The sequence below is a fragment of the Notamacropus eugenii genome, chromosome 5 (genome assembly GCF_028372415.1).
Source record: "Notamacropus eugenii isolate mMacEug1 chromosome 5, mMacEug1.pri_v2, whole genome shotgun sequence".
In the NCBI taxonomy this organism is placed as follows: Eukaryota; Metazoa; Chordata; class Mammalia; order Diprotodontia; family Macropodidae; genus Notamacropus; species Notamacropus eugenii.
The window spans coordinates 191,337,530-191,353,012 of NC_092876.1; the positions used below are offsets into that span (position 1 = coordinate 191,337,530).

A 15,483-nucleotide genomic window follows, 5' to 3' on the forward strand; every position below is an offset into this window, starting at 1 on the left:
GAAAGATATAAACTTCTGGAGAAAATAGGAGGTGATGAGATCACATGTAGAAGGCTTAAATTTGGAAAGATGGGTCACCTTTTTGTCAAAGACTAGCGGGAAAGAGTTGAAAGTTGAAGATGATGTCTAGGTATTTTGAGTTGAAGAAAATGGAAGTTATTGAGGGAGCTCATGTTGAATTATCTCAACTTTTCCAGTAATGTAAGAGCCCAGGTCCTTGACAGAGAGAGAGAGATGGAAAAGGATGTGGGTTGACATTCAAGGAGAGAAGAGAAAGTTTGTAATAACTTATGTAGGGAATGAGATAGGGAATCAATTTGGGAGGAATAAAAGGATTGCTTTGCTGCAGTGTGAGCTCAGTTGACGCTGGACAACATAATATGCATAGTCATCATGACTGTCAGTCAATAAAAAATTAAGAAGTACCGATTATGTGTTAAGTACTTTACCAAGTGGTGAGAATACAAAAGCAATGTATAGTCCCTGCTCTTAAGGAGCTCACAGTCTATTGCAGGAGAGAACATGCAAATAACTATGTATAAACAAGTCATATACAAGATAAATTGGAAATTTTAATCAATAGAGGAAAGGCACTGGGATTAAGGGATATCAGAAAAGACTTCCTATATAAAGTAGAATTTTAACTGAGACTTGGAGGAAGTCAAGGAAATGACTAGGCTAAGATGAGGTAAGAGAAAATTTCAGGTATGGGGGACAGCCAGTGAAAATACATGGATTAGGAAAATGGCATGCCTTGTACTAGGAACAGTAGGGAAGTCATTGTCACTGGATTTCAGAGTACGTGGAAGATTTATAGTATAAGCTGGAAAGGGGAGAGGGAGGGTTATCCAGGGTTTTGAACACCAAACATAGGATATCATATTTAATCCTAGAGGTGATAGGAAGCCACTAGAGTTTACTGAATAGGGAGATGGTCAGATCTACAATTTAGGTATATCAAATTGACAGCTGAGTGCAGGATGACCTGGAGTAGGGATAGACTTGGCAAGGAAATTGACTATCCTCCATCTTTGTTCAGCAGCTGGTGAGTAGGAATGGAGGAGGTAGATGATGGGAGGAATCCAGGGCTGAGATGTGGCAAAAGAACAGTAATAGGACAAGGGGGGACCAGCAATTGAAGAGAAGAAGATCATGTAGAGTTGAAATAGCTAACTCAACTTGAAGCTGAAGAGGGAGGAAAGTGAAGTCACAACTTCATAAAAAGTGAAGGATAACTCTGAGGAAACACCTCAAATCCATAAAATTGGCTAAGGTGACAAAAAAGGGAAAATGACAAGTTCTGGAGAGGATCCAGGAAAACAGGTACACTAATGCATTATTGTTGGTGCTGTGAACTAGTCTGTCCATTCTGGAAAGCAATTTGAAAACAAGGCCAACATGCTATTAAATTGTGCATACCTTTGACTCAGCAATCCTGCTACTAGGTCTATATCTCAAAAAAGATCAAAGAAAAGAAAAAGATCAAATGTACAGAAATATTTATAGCAGCTTTTTTGTGGTGGCAAAGAATTGAAAACTGAGGGATTGCTCATCCATTGCAGAATGGTTAAGTAAGTTATATTATGTGAATGTGATGGAATACTATTGTGCTATAAGAAATTCTGAAGGTGATGGTTTGAGAAAAACCTGGGAAGACTTAAATAATTAATGTAAAGTGAAATGAGCAGAACCAGAAGAACAGATTATACAGTAACAATGATATTGTGAAGATAATCAACTTTGAAAGACTTAGTAGCTTGGGGGATGAGAATTCACTATTTGGTAAAAAATTGTTAGGAAAACTGGAAAGCAGTCTGGCAGAAATTAGTCATATTTTATACCATTTAACTAAGGTAAGTCCAAAATGGATATACGCCCTAGATATAAAGGGATATATCATAAATAAATTAGAAGAACATGGAACATTACATATCAGACATATGGATAGGAAAAGAATTTATGAAAAAATAAGAGATAGAGAGCACTGAGAGATATAAAAAGGATAATTTTGATTACATTAAATAAGAAAGGTTTTGTACAAATAAAACCAATGTAGCCAAGATTAGAATGAAAACAGGAAATTAGGGGTGGAAATTTATAGACAGTTTCTTGGATAAAGATTTCATATCTCAAATATATAAAGAGTATATAGAGAGAGACAGAGTTTAATTTATAAGTTATGAGTCATTCCCTAATTGATAAAAGGACAAGGATATGAACCGGCAGTTTTTTGATGAGGAAATCAGAGCTATACATAGCCATATAAAAAAATGCTCTACTATTGATTGGAGAAATGCAAATTAGAACAAGTCTGAGATATCATCTCTCACCTATCAGATTGGCTAAAATGACTGAAGGGGAAAATGACAAATGTTAGAGGAAATGTGAATAAAGTAGTACACTAATACACTGTCTGTGGAGATGTAAACTAATTCAGTCATTTTGGAAAGGAATCTGGAATTGTGTCCAAAGAGTTATAAAACTATGTATACTTTTGACACAGCAATAACACTATTAGGTCTGTTTCCCCAGGTGATCAGATAAAAAGGAAAAAAACCTATATGTTCTAAAATATTTATAGCGGCTCTCTTTGTGGTGGCAGAGAACTGGGAATTGAGGAAATACCATGATTTGGGAAATGGCTAGACAAGTTGTGGTAGATGATGATTAATGGAATATTACTGTGTTGTTAGAAATGATGAGCAGGTTAATTTTAGAAAAGCAGCATGAGAAGACTTGCATGAAACAATGAGTGAAATGAGCAGAATCAAGAGACTGTTGTATTCAATAACAGCAATATTGTTTGAAGAATACCTGTACATGATTAAGTCATTCTGTTATACAAATATTCAAGTCAACTTGTTGTAGTTGTAGAACCTATGAAGGAAGATGCTATCCACCTCCAGAAAAAGTATACTCTGTGTGTGTGCATGTGTGTGTGTATGTGTGTGTATGTGTGTGTGTGTGTGTGTGTGTGTGTAAGAGAGAGAGAGAGAGAGACAGAGATGATGGCGTTCTCTATTGCAGGGTGATGAGGGAGGGAGAGAGTTTAGAACTTAAAATGTAACCCAAAAAAAGCTTAATTAATTAAAAAATTAATTAAGAAAAGACTTAGTAACTTTGATTAAAGCAATAACTAACCACAGTTCCAAAGGACTCATAATGAAACGTTCTTTCCACCTCCATATTAGGAAATGATGGAGTCAGAGTACAGACTGAAGCTTATTTTCTTTTCTTTGTTTTATTTTCTTCCTTTTTTTGACATGACTAATACAGGAATTTGTTTTGCATGACTATGCACATTTGTGATAAGTTTTGTTTTTCTTGCCTTCTTAAGGGGAAGGAAGGAGGGAGAAAATTCAGAACTGAAAATAAAATAAAATTGAACTATAAAAAATAAAAGAATGTTGGACTTGGAGTCAAAACAACAAGAACCTGAATCTTTGTACTCCTATTTACCAGTTGGGTAGCTAACCTCATATTCCGTGTGTGTGTGTGTGTGTGTGTGTGTGTGTGTGTGTGTGTGTGTGTGTGTGTATAATATGAGTATTATTGTACCTGCCCTGCTCAAAGGATTGCTAAAGAGGATTGTTGAAGAGGACAAAATGAGAGAATCTACATTAAAATCCTTTGTTCTTCCTGGGATATTAGGATCATAGATCTAGAGCTCAAAAGGCCCTCACAGACTATCTAGTCCAGTCCTTTTATTCTGCAGATGACCTAGAGAGGTTACTCAAGTTCTCCAGGATCATGGACAAATGGCTAACATATCTAGCTAGAGATTCTGAATAGAATCTCTAAAACCTGTTCCTCATTCCCTCCTAAGGACTGCAGGCAAAATTGTACCTTTAGTGCATGAAGTTCTATGTCAGATTCAACTACCATCAACTTGGAGGTGGCAGGGGAGGAAAATCAAGGGTGTTACCTCAATTTAGGCATGTAGCCCATAATCTCTCTTTTCTGAAGCCTTTTTTTCTAGATAGCACCAGAAGAGGGAGTAGGAAAATATCAGTAAAAATTACCTGGAGCCTCTTAAAAGGCCTGAAGACTTGCATTCCATTAAAGTGGCATGGTACCCTCTTAATATCCTTTCTTACCTCAGGCTTCAATTCCCTCTTAATGATGTTTATTCTACCCTTTCCAGTCTGAAGATAGCTTTCATTTACAAAGACAAAAACAACAGCATTGGTTAAGTCCGAAAGTAATGATGACCTTCATTTGCAAGTATGTAAAACATACCCCAGATGTTTGAAAATAACTCCAGAAAGAACTTGAAACAATTTCCTTCATCTTAACACATAACCAGAAAGTACTGTGTGGAACTGGAAGAGGATCAAATGATCAGAACTCTCCCCTTGTCCATGCAGATGACCAGATTAGAGTCTAGGATAGCTGCCTCTTTATTGATTATTCCTTAATGATTTTCTCACAATTTGTAAAGCACACTCCTAAACTTGACATTCCAGAAGGCAAAATCTTTACAAAGGAATACAAACACAAAATGGTAACAAATAATAATTATATAGGACTTTAAGGTTTACAGAGTGCTTTAAACATCTTGTTTTATACTCAACATATCTAGGAGGTATTGTTATTTCTATTTTACAGATAGGGAAACTTAAACTGACAATGTTTAAGTGACTGGCCCTGGGTCACCCAGCTAAAAAGTGTCTGAGATTGTATTTGAACTCATTTCTTCCTGGTTTCAGGCCTAGCACTCTATCCACTGCACCTCTCTAATTTCTAATAATGCTGAATAGAACTAGGTAGCTTTTTTCTTTTGCAAGAAATGACAAACTAAAAAAAAACAACAATCCATAAATTGATAATGTATTAGTATTTTCAGCAAGGATTACATTTGAACTACATTTTATCTTTCTATTTAGAAACTATAATTACCTAGAAAGGCTTGGACCTTAGCAAAATTAGCATACACCATGGCTAGTGAGGACAATTAAATTGCAAATAATTTGGAATTGGCTGGTGGATCTGGCTTCTGTGAATGCTCGAATTGCATTGCATCTGTTTATTTACTAATTAAATATTGTAATATATTCTTCAGGTCCCAAAATGGTAGAAGTCCACAGTCAGCAATTCCAGATCAACTCCAAGGATGGCCGGCCTCTGTTTACAGTCGATGAAAAGGAAGTTGTGGTTGGGACAGATAAACTTCGAGTAACAGGTTTGTGGCATCTGAGGAAAAACCAGAGGGTCACACAGCTAGTAACTGAACCATACATGTGCTTTGCAAAAGCAAGGCACACTTTTACTCACTTACCATATTTACAGAAAATGAGAAAAATCTTTTAGTAACTGTTTTTAGTGATGGTGGTTCCTCTTTTTCCCCTCTTCATAACTGGAATTAGTTATAAAATTTTTTGAGGTTCTCTTTAAACCATTTTTTTGTATATGAGCTTTCCCCCCTCCTACTAGCCTATCATCTTTTTATCTTTTCCTATTTAACTTCCCCACAGATTTCTCATCTTTTGATAACATGCATATATCTGTTCCAAGTGACATTCCAGGTACCTTTTGTTTCCCCACTTCATCATCCATTCATATTTCCTATACTTTCACTTTCCCTGTTATAGGGCTGGCCTTTGCAAGTGGTCAGGGAGCCTAATAAATAGGACATTTAGGACTATAAAGAATGAGAAATCATAAAGGATCCTTTGATTATGTATTTGGCATTGAACTTCCAGAAGGTAAAATGGTGTAGTATAAAAAGTGATGGATTTAAAGCAAAGGACCTAGAGTTCAAATCTCAGCTCCACTCCTTACTACCCATCTGGACTTGTGTAAGTCACTTAACCTTTCTAGGTCTTCATTTCTCATCTACAAAATAAGTGAGTTGGACTCTATAACCTCTAATAGCCTTTCTGTAATCCTAGGTTCTAACAAATATTCTTCACAGATCTGGGTCTCATAATGAAAACCCCCAAGGTCAGGCCTCCATAGTTGTGTGTAGAATGGTGAGGGGGTAGATATGCCTCATTATTTCTATACAAGAATTGAATAGCATGACATCTAGCTGATCTGCTTCCCACAAGTGATCATGCAAAGACCTGGGTATCTTTTCCAGTAGTGTAGTGACAGCTCTAGTTTATCCAGTGGTGGACCTTAGTGGTCTGTGCTTCACTCTATAATGCTTGACATTTTTTATTCAATGAATTGGATAAATGTATAGATATAATGGTTATCACATTCAATGATGCCACAAAGAGAATAATCTTGATGGGTTAGAACACTGGCTTGAATCAAATAAAAGTAAATTTAATAAGGAAAAAAGTAGAGTTATTTAACTGGATTTAAACAATTAAACTTGAAGTACAAGATGGGGAGAGGCACTGGGAGCTTTAATGAACTGCACATTCAATATGAGGCAGTCATTTGTTATAGCTGCCAAAGAAGTTTCAGTGACTACTTTAAGAAAGTCGTGGTATCCAGGAATAAGGTAATAATCCTATTGTACTCTGACCTTGTCAGATAAGATCTGGACTTCCTGGAATTCAGATCTGGTCCAATTTTTAGAAAGGACATTGGTAAGTCAGAAAGATCCAGAAGAAGACAACCAAGATGGTGAAGAGCCTTGAGTTCATGAAAGTGAAGAGGAGAGAAGACTAGGAGGAGATATGAGAGTTGTCTTTAAATATTATGGAAGGGGAATTAGGCATGTCCTTCTTCAACTCAGAAAGCTGAACAGTGAGCAACTATTGGATGTCCTAGAGAAGCAGTTTTAGGCTTGATATAAGGAAACACTTCCTAACAAGATATCTAGAAGAATGGGCTGGCTGAAGAGCTAATGGATTCCTCTCAGGGGAGTAAATGTTTCATAACTGCTTCTCTGGGGTAAAAAATGTACACTTAACACACTTTTAAGCTTAATCTGTATTGTTAACATATTCACCATCACTTTCTGAAGTCTGGACAATCAGCAAAACAATGTATCAAGCTCCAGTTTTCCAAGATGTAAATGCTCACACTAAAATTTAACAATTGATTCTCCAGAGTTTGTTCAAGGTGGCTCCAGCACACTTATTCCAGTGAGGATTGTAAAGTTATACCCAGGAACATTGATGAGGCCTTGTCTGACCTTTTCATGATCATTTCGTGAAATGACACAATTGGGGTATTCTTCCATTGTGGAACCATGCAGTTTGATTTCACAAACATTTATTTAGCATCTAGTATGTGCTGGACAATGGGAATACAGAGTCTATCCTGGAATGAGAGAGGGAGCCTAAAAACTAGTGTCAGAGTACATTTTGTATATTTGGAAAATTTTCCCAGCTTAGCAGAAAATACCATGGAGTAATTTGAGACCAAACTATTTTATTGTTGTTTAGTCATTTTTCAATCATTTTTGACTCTTCAAGGCCCTGTCTGAGTTTTTCTTGGCAGAGATACAGAGAGTGGTTTGCCACTTCCTTCTCCAGCTCATTTTACAATTGAGGAACTGAGGGAAATAATGTTAAGTTACTTGCCCAAGATGACACAGCTAGTAAACATCTGAGGCCAGATTTGAGTTCATGAAGATAAGTCTTCCTAACTCTAGACGCAGGACTCTATCCACTGTGCCACCTAGTTACCCTATATCAAACTATAATAAATAATCAGTTGGAAAGAAGTTATGTACCATCATGCAAAAGGTAAACCCCATTTAGGTACAATCTCAGATTCTTATTAGGAACACAAAACTAGAAGCTACTTTTAATTCTTTCATTTGAATAATAGACAATCCAATGATATATGGATGAACTTTCCACTAGAATCTCACTCTGTTACCTTGTGGAATAGAAATTAGAAATTCTGAGTTCTTAAAGGCTTGACTAAGGATCACAAGGTCTGGAAGTTCTATCAAACTCTATAGAAAGACTTCAATTTGGGTTTAGTGTTGGGGAAGAGCCAAGATGGCAGAGTGAGAGTAACAGCTCACCTAAATTCTTAGACAAACTCCTTCAGATACCTCTAAAAAAAGAATCTGACCAAATTTTGGAGGTGCAGAATCCAACAGGAGACAGACTGTGGCAGATTCACAACCCAGGACAGACTGGAAGGTCGATGGGAAGGATCTGTTCTGCGGGGATGAGACCACAGCACACAGTGCAGCACGTCCAGCACAGCACAGCAGGAGAAGGGGAGACCTGAGACAGCAGCAGGCAGAACTTGCAGAGGTGCAGCCCAGGGTGAGAGACCAACAGAGCCAAGTGAGTGACAACTGCTCAGCCCCATATATCAGGTGCAGCAGCTCCTGAGACATTCAGCCCACAGATTAAATGTCATAAGTCACATACTTGAACTTCCGGGAGCCAGGATGGCAGAGTGATAAGTAAATGTTCTCTCCTCCCCCCTTGATGACCTCAAAAGAACCATAAAATATTTCCCCAGAAAAATCCTGGATCATTGGGAACAGCAGAGGGGGCAAATAGTCTTATAACACCTGAGTCTAGGAAAATAGCTAAGGGGGGATTCCTCCTACTGTAGCAGAGGTGAACCAGAAAAAGAGGGACCCCAGGGTGATAGAAACTCACACTAGGACCCAGACAAGCCTCAATGCTAGGAGAGGAGCCCCAGGAGGGGTGGAAACTTGCACTAGGATCTAGGTGTGCCTCAGCACTCCAGGGAAAATGGGAAGACAATAGGGCAGCTGGGATCATCATCCCCTGAGCTTGCCTTTGCCTCAGTTCAGCTGAGGAGATCTCCTGTGACCAGACTACCCTTCCCCCACACTTAACAAGCTAACCCCAGGGCTGATAGGGGAAACACAAAACAAAAAGATAAAAAGACACCTGCTCTTAGCTTTTACACACAAGTCAACTCAGCACCAAGTTCTGCGGCTTCTAATTGAAAGAACCAGAAGCTACCACACACAATCACCATCATGAACAAGAAAAAGCAAAATAAGAGTAAAAAAACCATGGAATCTTTCTGTGGGGACAAAGACCAAAACACAAATAACAAAGAGTTCAGTAGTAAGACTGTACTTCCATCTGAAACTTCAGAAGGGACTATGAACTGCTTGCATGCACAAACAGCTCTCATGGAACAGGTAAAAAAGGAAATAGAAAAACCGCAAAATGATTTTAAAAGTATGAAAAAAGAATTCACATCAAAAGAATTCAAATGATGAGAACATCTCTTTAAAAAGGAAAATTGAACAAATGGAAAAGGAGAAACAAAACCTAACTGGGAAAATTGGACAAATGGAAAAAGAAGTACAAAAATTAACTGGAGAAAATAACCCCTTAAAAGGAACAATTGGACAGATGGAAAAGGAGATGCAGAAGTTAACTGAAGAAAACAATTTGATAAAAATTACAATTGGACAAGTAGAAACTAATGACTCTGTGAGACAGCAAGAATCAGGCAAACAAAATCTAAAGAATGAAAAGATAGAAGAAAATGTAAAATATATAACTGGAAAAAGAACAGAGTGGAAAGTAGATGCAGGAGAGAAAATTTAAGAATTATTGGCCTGCCAAAAAGCCACGATGAAAAGAAAAAGAGTCTGGACAATATCTTCCAGGAAATCATCAAGGAAAACTGCCCAGAAGTGCTAGATCCAGAGGACAAAAGAATTTACCATTCACCTCCCAAAAGAGATCCCAAACTCAAAACCACAAGAAATATTGTGTGTTCCAGAACTATCAAGTGAAGGAGAAAATACTACAGGCAGCCAAAAAGAAACCATTCAAATATCGAGGAGCTACAGTCAGGATCACACAGGACCTTGCAGCTTCTATATTAAAAGATCAAAGGAATTGGAATTCGATATTCTGTAAGGCAAAGGAGCTGGGACTACAACCAAGGATCAGTTATCCAGGAAAGTTCAGCATAACATTTCAGGAAAGGAGATGGTCATTCAGCAAAGTAAGGGACTTCCAGACGTTCCTGACAAAAACACCAGAACTTAATAGAAAATTCTATCTTCAAATGCAGGTCTCAAGAGAGGCAAAAGAAGGTAAACAGGGGGAAAAAAACAAAACAAAAACTTGTTACTCAATTTGACCAAACTGTTTACCTCCCTATTAGGGAAGATGATACCTGTTAATCTTGAGAATTGTACATCTATTATGAAATATAGAAGGGATATACATAGAGGGTATAAAGTAAATGATGTCATGTTAAAAATATGATTTAAGGATGCAAATGGATTGTAACAGGAAGTGTGAAAAGGAAGAAGCAGAAAATGGTAAATTACATCACAGGAAGAAGTACAAAATTATAGTAGAGGGAAAGAGGAGAGGGAGATGAGCATTGTTTGAGAGGTACTGTCATCTGATTTGGGTCAAGGAGGGAACAATAAACTTAAGTATATAATTCTAACTAGCTCTATAGGCAGTAGAAGGGGAAGAGGGAAGAAAGGGGAGGGGAAGCTAAAAGGGAGGGAAGAAGCAGTAAGAGTAAAGGGGAGTAAAAGGGAGGGGGCTAAAAGAAGGAAGGGAAAACTGCAGGAGGTGATGGTGAAAAGTGAAAACTATTGAGGAGGGGAAAGGAGATGGGAGAACTAAAAGCACAGATGGTGGGAAAGAGGATGGAGGGAAATACACAGATTGTAATCATAACTGTGAATGTGAATGGAATGAACTCTCCCATAAAACAGAGACAGATAGCAGAATGGATTAAAAGTCATAACGTAACAATATGTTGTTCACAAGAAACACATTTGAAATGGGGGGATACACACAGGGTAAAGGTCAAAGGTTGGAGCAGAATATATTGTGCTTCAGCTGATGTAAGAAAAGCAGAAGTAGCAATCCTAATCTCAGACAAAGTAAAAGCAGAAATAGACCTAATCAAAGGAGATAAAGAAGGAAACTGTACCCTGCTTAAAGGCACCATACACAATGAAGCAATATCATTACTAAACATGTATGCTCCAAGTGGTATAGCATCCAGATTCTTAGAGGAGAGGTTGGAGGAGTTGAAGGAAGAAATTGACAGCAAAACTATACTAGTGGGGAACCTCAACCTCCCCCTCTCTGAACTTGATAAATCTAACCTCAAAATAAACAAGAAAGAGGTTAAGGAGGTAAATAAAACTCTGTATAAGGTAGATATGATAGATCTCTGGAGAAAACTGAATGGGAATAGAAAGGAATATACCTTTTTCTCAGTGTTACATGGCACATATACAAAAATTGACCATGTACTAGGACATAAAAACCTCACAATCCAGTGCAGAAAAGCAGAGATAATCCATGCAACCTCAGATCATAATGCAATAAAAATTATATGTAATAAAAGGCCATGGAAAGATAAGCCAAAAATCAGTTGGAAACTAAATAATCGAATCCTAAGGAAGGAGTGGGTTAAACAACACATCACAGAAACAATCAACAACTTCATTCAAGAGAATGACAATAATGAGACAACCTACCAAATCTTATGGGATACTGCAAAAACAGTTCTTATGGAAGTTTTATATCTTTGAATGCCTACATAAATAAAATAGAGAAAGAGGAGATCAATGACTTGGGCATGCAGCTGAAAAAGCTAGAAAAAGAACAAATTGAAAATCCCCAAGTAAATACCAAATTAGAAATACTGAAAATCAAAGGAGAGATTAATAAAATTGAAATTAAGAAAACTATTGAATTAATAAATAAAATCAACAGTTGGTTTTATGAAAAAACTAATAACATTGATAAACCTTTGGACAATTTGATTAAGAAAAAGAAAGAAGAAAATCAAATTACTAATATCAAAAATGAAAGGGGTGAACTCACCTCCAATGAGGAGGAAATTAAAACAATAATTAGACATTACTTTGCCCAACTTTATGCCCACAAATTCGATAATCTAAATGAGATGGATGAGTATTTTAAAAAATACAAATTGCCCAGATTAACAGAAGAGGAAGTTGAATACTTAAACAAACCCATCTCAGAAAAAGAAATTGAACAAGCCATCAATAAACTCTCTAGGAAAAAATCTCCAGGGCCAGATGGATTTACAAGTGAATTCTATCAAACATTTAAAGACCAGTTAACTCCAATACTTTATAGACTATTTTGGAAAATTGGGGAAGAAAGAGTACTCCCAAATTCTTTTTATGATTATGAAATATGGCTTTGATACCTAAACCAGAAAGAGACAAAACAGAGAAGGAAAATTATAGACCAATTTCTCTAATAAATGTAGATGTGGAAATTTTAAATAAGATTTTTAGCAAAACGAATACAGCATCTTATCACAAGAATAATACATTATGATCACATAGGATTCATACCAGGAATGCAGGGCTGGTTCAATATTAGGAAAACTATTAGCGTTATCAATCATATCAACAACAAAACTAACAAAAACCACATGATTATCTCAATAGATGCTGAAAAAGGTGCCAAAATACAACACCCATTCCTGTTAAAAACGCTTGAGAACATAGGAATAAAGGGAACTTTCCATAAAATAATAAGCAATATCTACCTAAAACCTTCAGCAAGCATTATATGCAATGGAGATAAGCTAGATGCATTTCCAGTAAGATCAGGGGTGATACAAGGATGTCCATTATCACCACTATTAGTCAACGTGGTACTAGAAACGTTAGCTGTAGCAATTTGACAAGATAAAGAAAATGAAGGAAACTACTTGAAATAATAAATAACTTTGGCAAAGTTGCAGGTTACAAAATAAACTCGCACAAATCTTCTGCATTCCTATATATTAGTAACAAAGCCCAACAGCAAGAGATAGAAAGAGAAATTCCATTTAAAGCTAGGGTAGACACTATAAAATTTGGAAGCTTACTGGCCAAAACAAACCCAGGGACTATATGAACACAATTACAAGACATTATTGCACAAATAAAGTCAGATCTAAGTAAGTGGAAAAACATCAGTTGCTCATGGGTAGGCCAAACCAATATAATAAAAATGATAATTCTACCTAAATTAATTTACTTATTTAGTGCCATACCAATTAAACTAGCAGATAATTATTTTCAAGAGTTGGATAAAATAATATCAAAATTCATCTGGAAGAACAAAAGGTCCAAAATATCAAAGGGACTAATGAAAAGAAATGCTAGGGAAGGTGGCCTAGTGCTACCAGATCTCAAATTGTTTTATAAAGCAGCAGTTATCAAAATCACCCGGTACTGGCTAAGAAACAGAAAGGTAGACAAGAGAAACAGAAGGGTAGACAAGTGGAATATGCTAGGTACTCAAGACACAGTAGGCAAGGAATATAACAACCTCCTGTTTGATAAACCCAAGGACTCAAGTTTCTGGGATAAGAACTCACTGTTCAACAAAAATTTCTGGGAAAACTGGATAGCAATGTGGCAGAAACTCAGCATAATCCCATGCCTGACACCGTACACAAGAATAAAGTCCAAATGGGTACATGATCTAGGTATGAAGATTGATACCATGGACAAACTGGAGGAGCAAGAAATAGTGCATTTATCACATTTATGGAGAAGGGAAGAATTTTTGACTAAACAAGAGAGAGAAAGCATTATGAAGTGCAAGATGGAGAATTTTGATTACATTAAACTGAAAAGTTTTTGCACAACCAAACCCAGTGCAACCAAAATTTGGAGAGATGTAGTAAATTGCGAAAGAATTTTTACAGCTAATCTCAGGGATAAAGGCCTCATTTCTAGAATATATGGAGAACTGAGACAAATGTACAACAATACAAGTCATTCCTCAATTGATAAATGGTCAAAGGATATGAACAGGCAATTTTCAAAGGAAGAAATTAAAGATATCTATAATCATATGAAAAATGCTCTAAATCACTTTTGATTAGAGAGATGCAAATCAAAACAACTCTGAGGTACCACATCACACCTATTAGATTGGCAAATGACAGAACAGGAGAATGATAAATGTTGGAGAGGATGTGGGAGAGTTGGAACACTAATTCATTGTTGGTGAAGTTGTGATCTCATCCAACCATTCTGGAAAGTGATTTGGAACTATGTCCAAAGGGCTACAAAAATGTGCATACCCTTTGACCCAGCAATATCACTTCCAGGACTGTATCCCCAGGAGATCATAAAAATGGGAAAGGGTCCCATATGTACAAAAATATTTATAGCAGCACTCTTTGTAGTGGCCAAAAACTGGAAAACAAGGGGATGTCCATCAGAGAATGGCTGAATAAATTATGGTATATGAATGTGATGGAATACTGTTGCACCATAAGAAATGATGAACAAGAAGACTTCAGAGAGGCCTGGAAAGACTTATACAATCTGATGCTGAGTGAAAGGAGCAGAACCAGGAGAACTTTGTGCACAGCAACAACCACAGTGTGAGAGTTTTTCTGGTAGACTTCTTCATAGCAAATGCAAGGACATAAAAAAAAATTCCCAATGGTATTCTAAGGTAACATGCTTTCCACATTCAGAGAAAGAACTATGGAATTCAATTGCAGAATGTAGCAGATCATATGTGTGTCTGTGTGTGTTGTATGTGTATTATGTTTTGGTTTGTTATATGATTTCTCCCATTTATTTTAGTTCTTCTACATAGCAGGTGACTATAGTGAAAATGTATTCAATAGGAATGAATGTATGTGTAAATCCTATATAGAATTGTATGCCGTCTTGGGGAGGGAGGGGGGTTGTGGGGGGTAGGTAAGGGGGGAAAAGAATCTAAGTTTTATGGTAGTGATTGTAGAACATTAAAAATAAAAAATAATTTTAAAAAGACTTCAAATTGATCAGTTCTTCTTAATATCAATCATCACTTATCCCTGTCCTGCCCAACCCCCCAAAAAAGCTGTCCTTTCTTTGATCTTTCTTTTTCCTCTTTTTTTGTCCTTACCCTTCTTTGCCAGTCTCAACTCATTCTAATCTTTAGTATCCCTCACATTACTTTTACAGGATCATAATAGGTACTTATACTCATCATCTGTTACTTGTCATTGCTTCCACATTCTGTACATTGCTTTCTTAAGATTTAATTTGGTGGTAAGTTCCCTTTCATTCATACTACTCTCTTCGCACAAATCTCATTTTTTCCTTTCTCCCTGGACTTGTTTCCCTTTATGTCTTCAGAATCTTGAGCATCTCCCATCCTTCCTGGGTTGAATTCCTTTGTTGCATTTTACTCCATGGAATCATATCTTTTCTCTCAATTTTTTTGAAATTTGCTTGTGTCACATCTAAGGTGCACATCAGACATGCTTAGATTTCCTCTCCTCTTTAACTATAGGATGAAGTGATTATTTTCTGCGAGATTACCGTCATTTCTATTCCAGCAACCAGTTTCTATCTATTAGTGAGAATCAGATTAAAAATAGAATTTCCCCTTGATGGTTCCTCCATTTTTGAAGAATGAAATTATCAGTAAAGAAAGTCATGAAGTTATTAACTCCTCTTTGTCTGGATAATTGAAGCTCTTTGTCACTGTTATATCATGCCTCTCTGCCAGACTAGTTATCTGTTTTTCAAACTCTTATTTCCCCTTTCTATACAGGAGGTCTGTAGTATAATCCAATGATTAAATCATTTGTTTCAACCTC

General features: G+C 36.7%; 1 protein-coding gene across 3 annotated transcripts in view; it reads left to right on the top strand.

The window, feature by feature from the left end:
* Positions 1-15,483, top strand: part of SGCG (sarcoglycan gamma) — a 324,273-nt gene that overhangs the window by 219,225 nt on the left and 89,565 nt on the right. For all 3 annotated transcript variants that reach the window (XM_072611724.1, XM_072611723.1, XM_072611722.1), the window contains exon 5: positions 5,063-5,182. In XM_072611724.1, the coding sequence (XP_072467825.1) occupies positions 5,063-5,182 (120 nt within the window). The remainder of the gene's footprint in view (positions 1-5,062; positions 5,183-15,483) is intronic.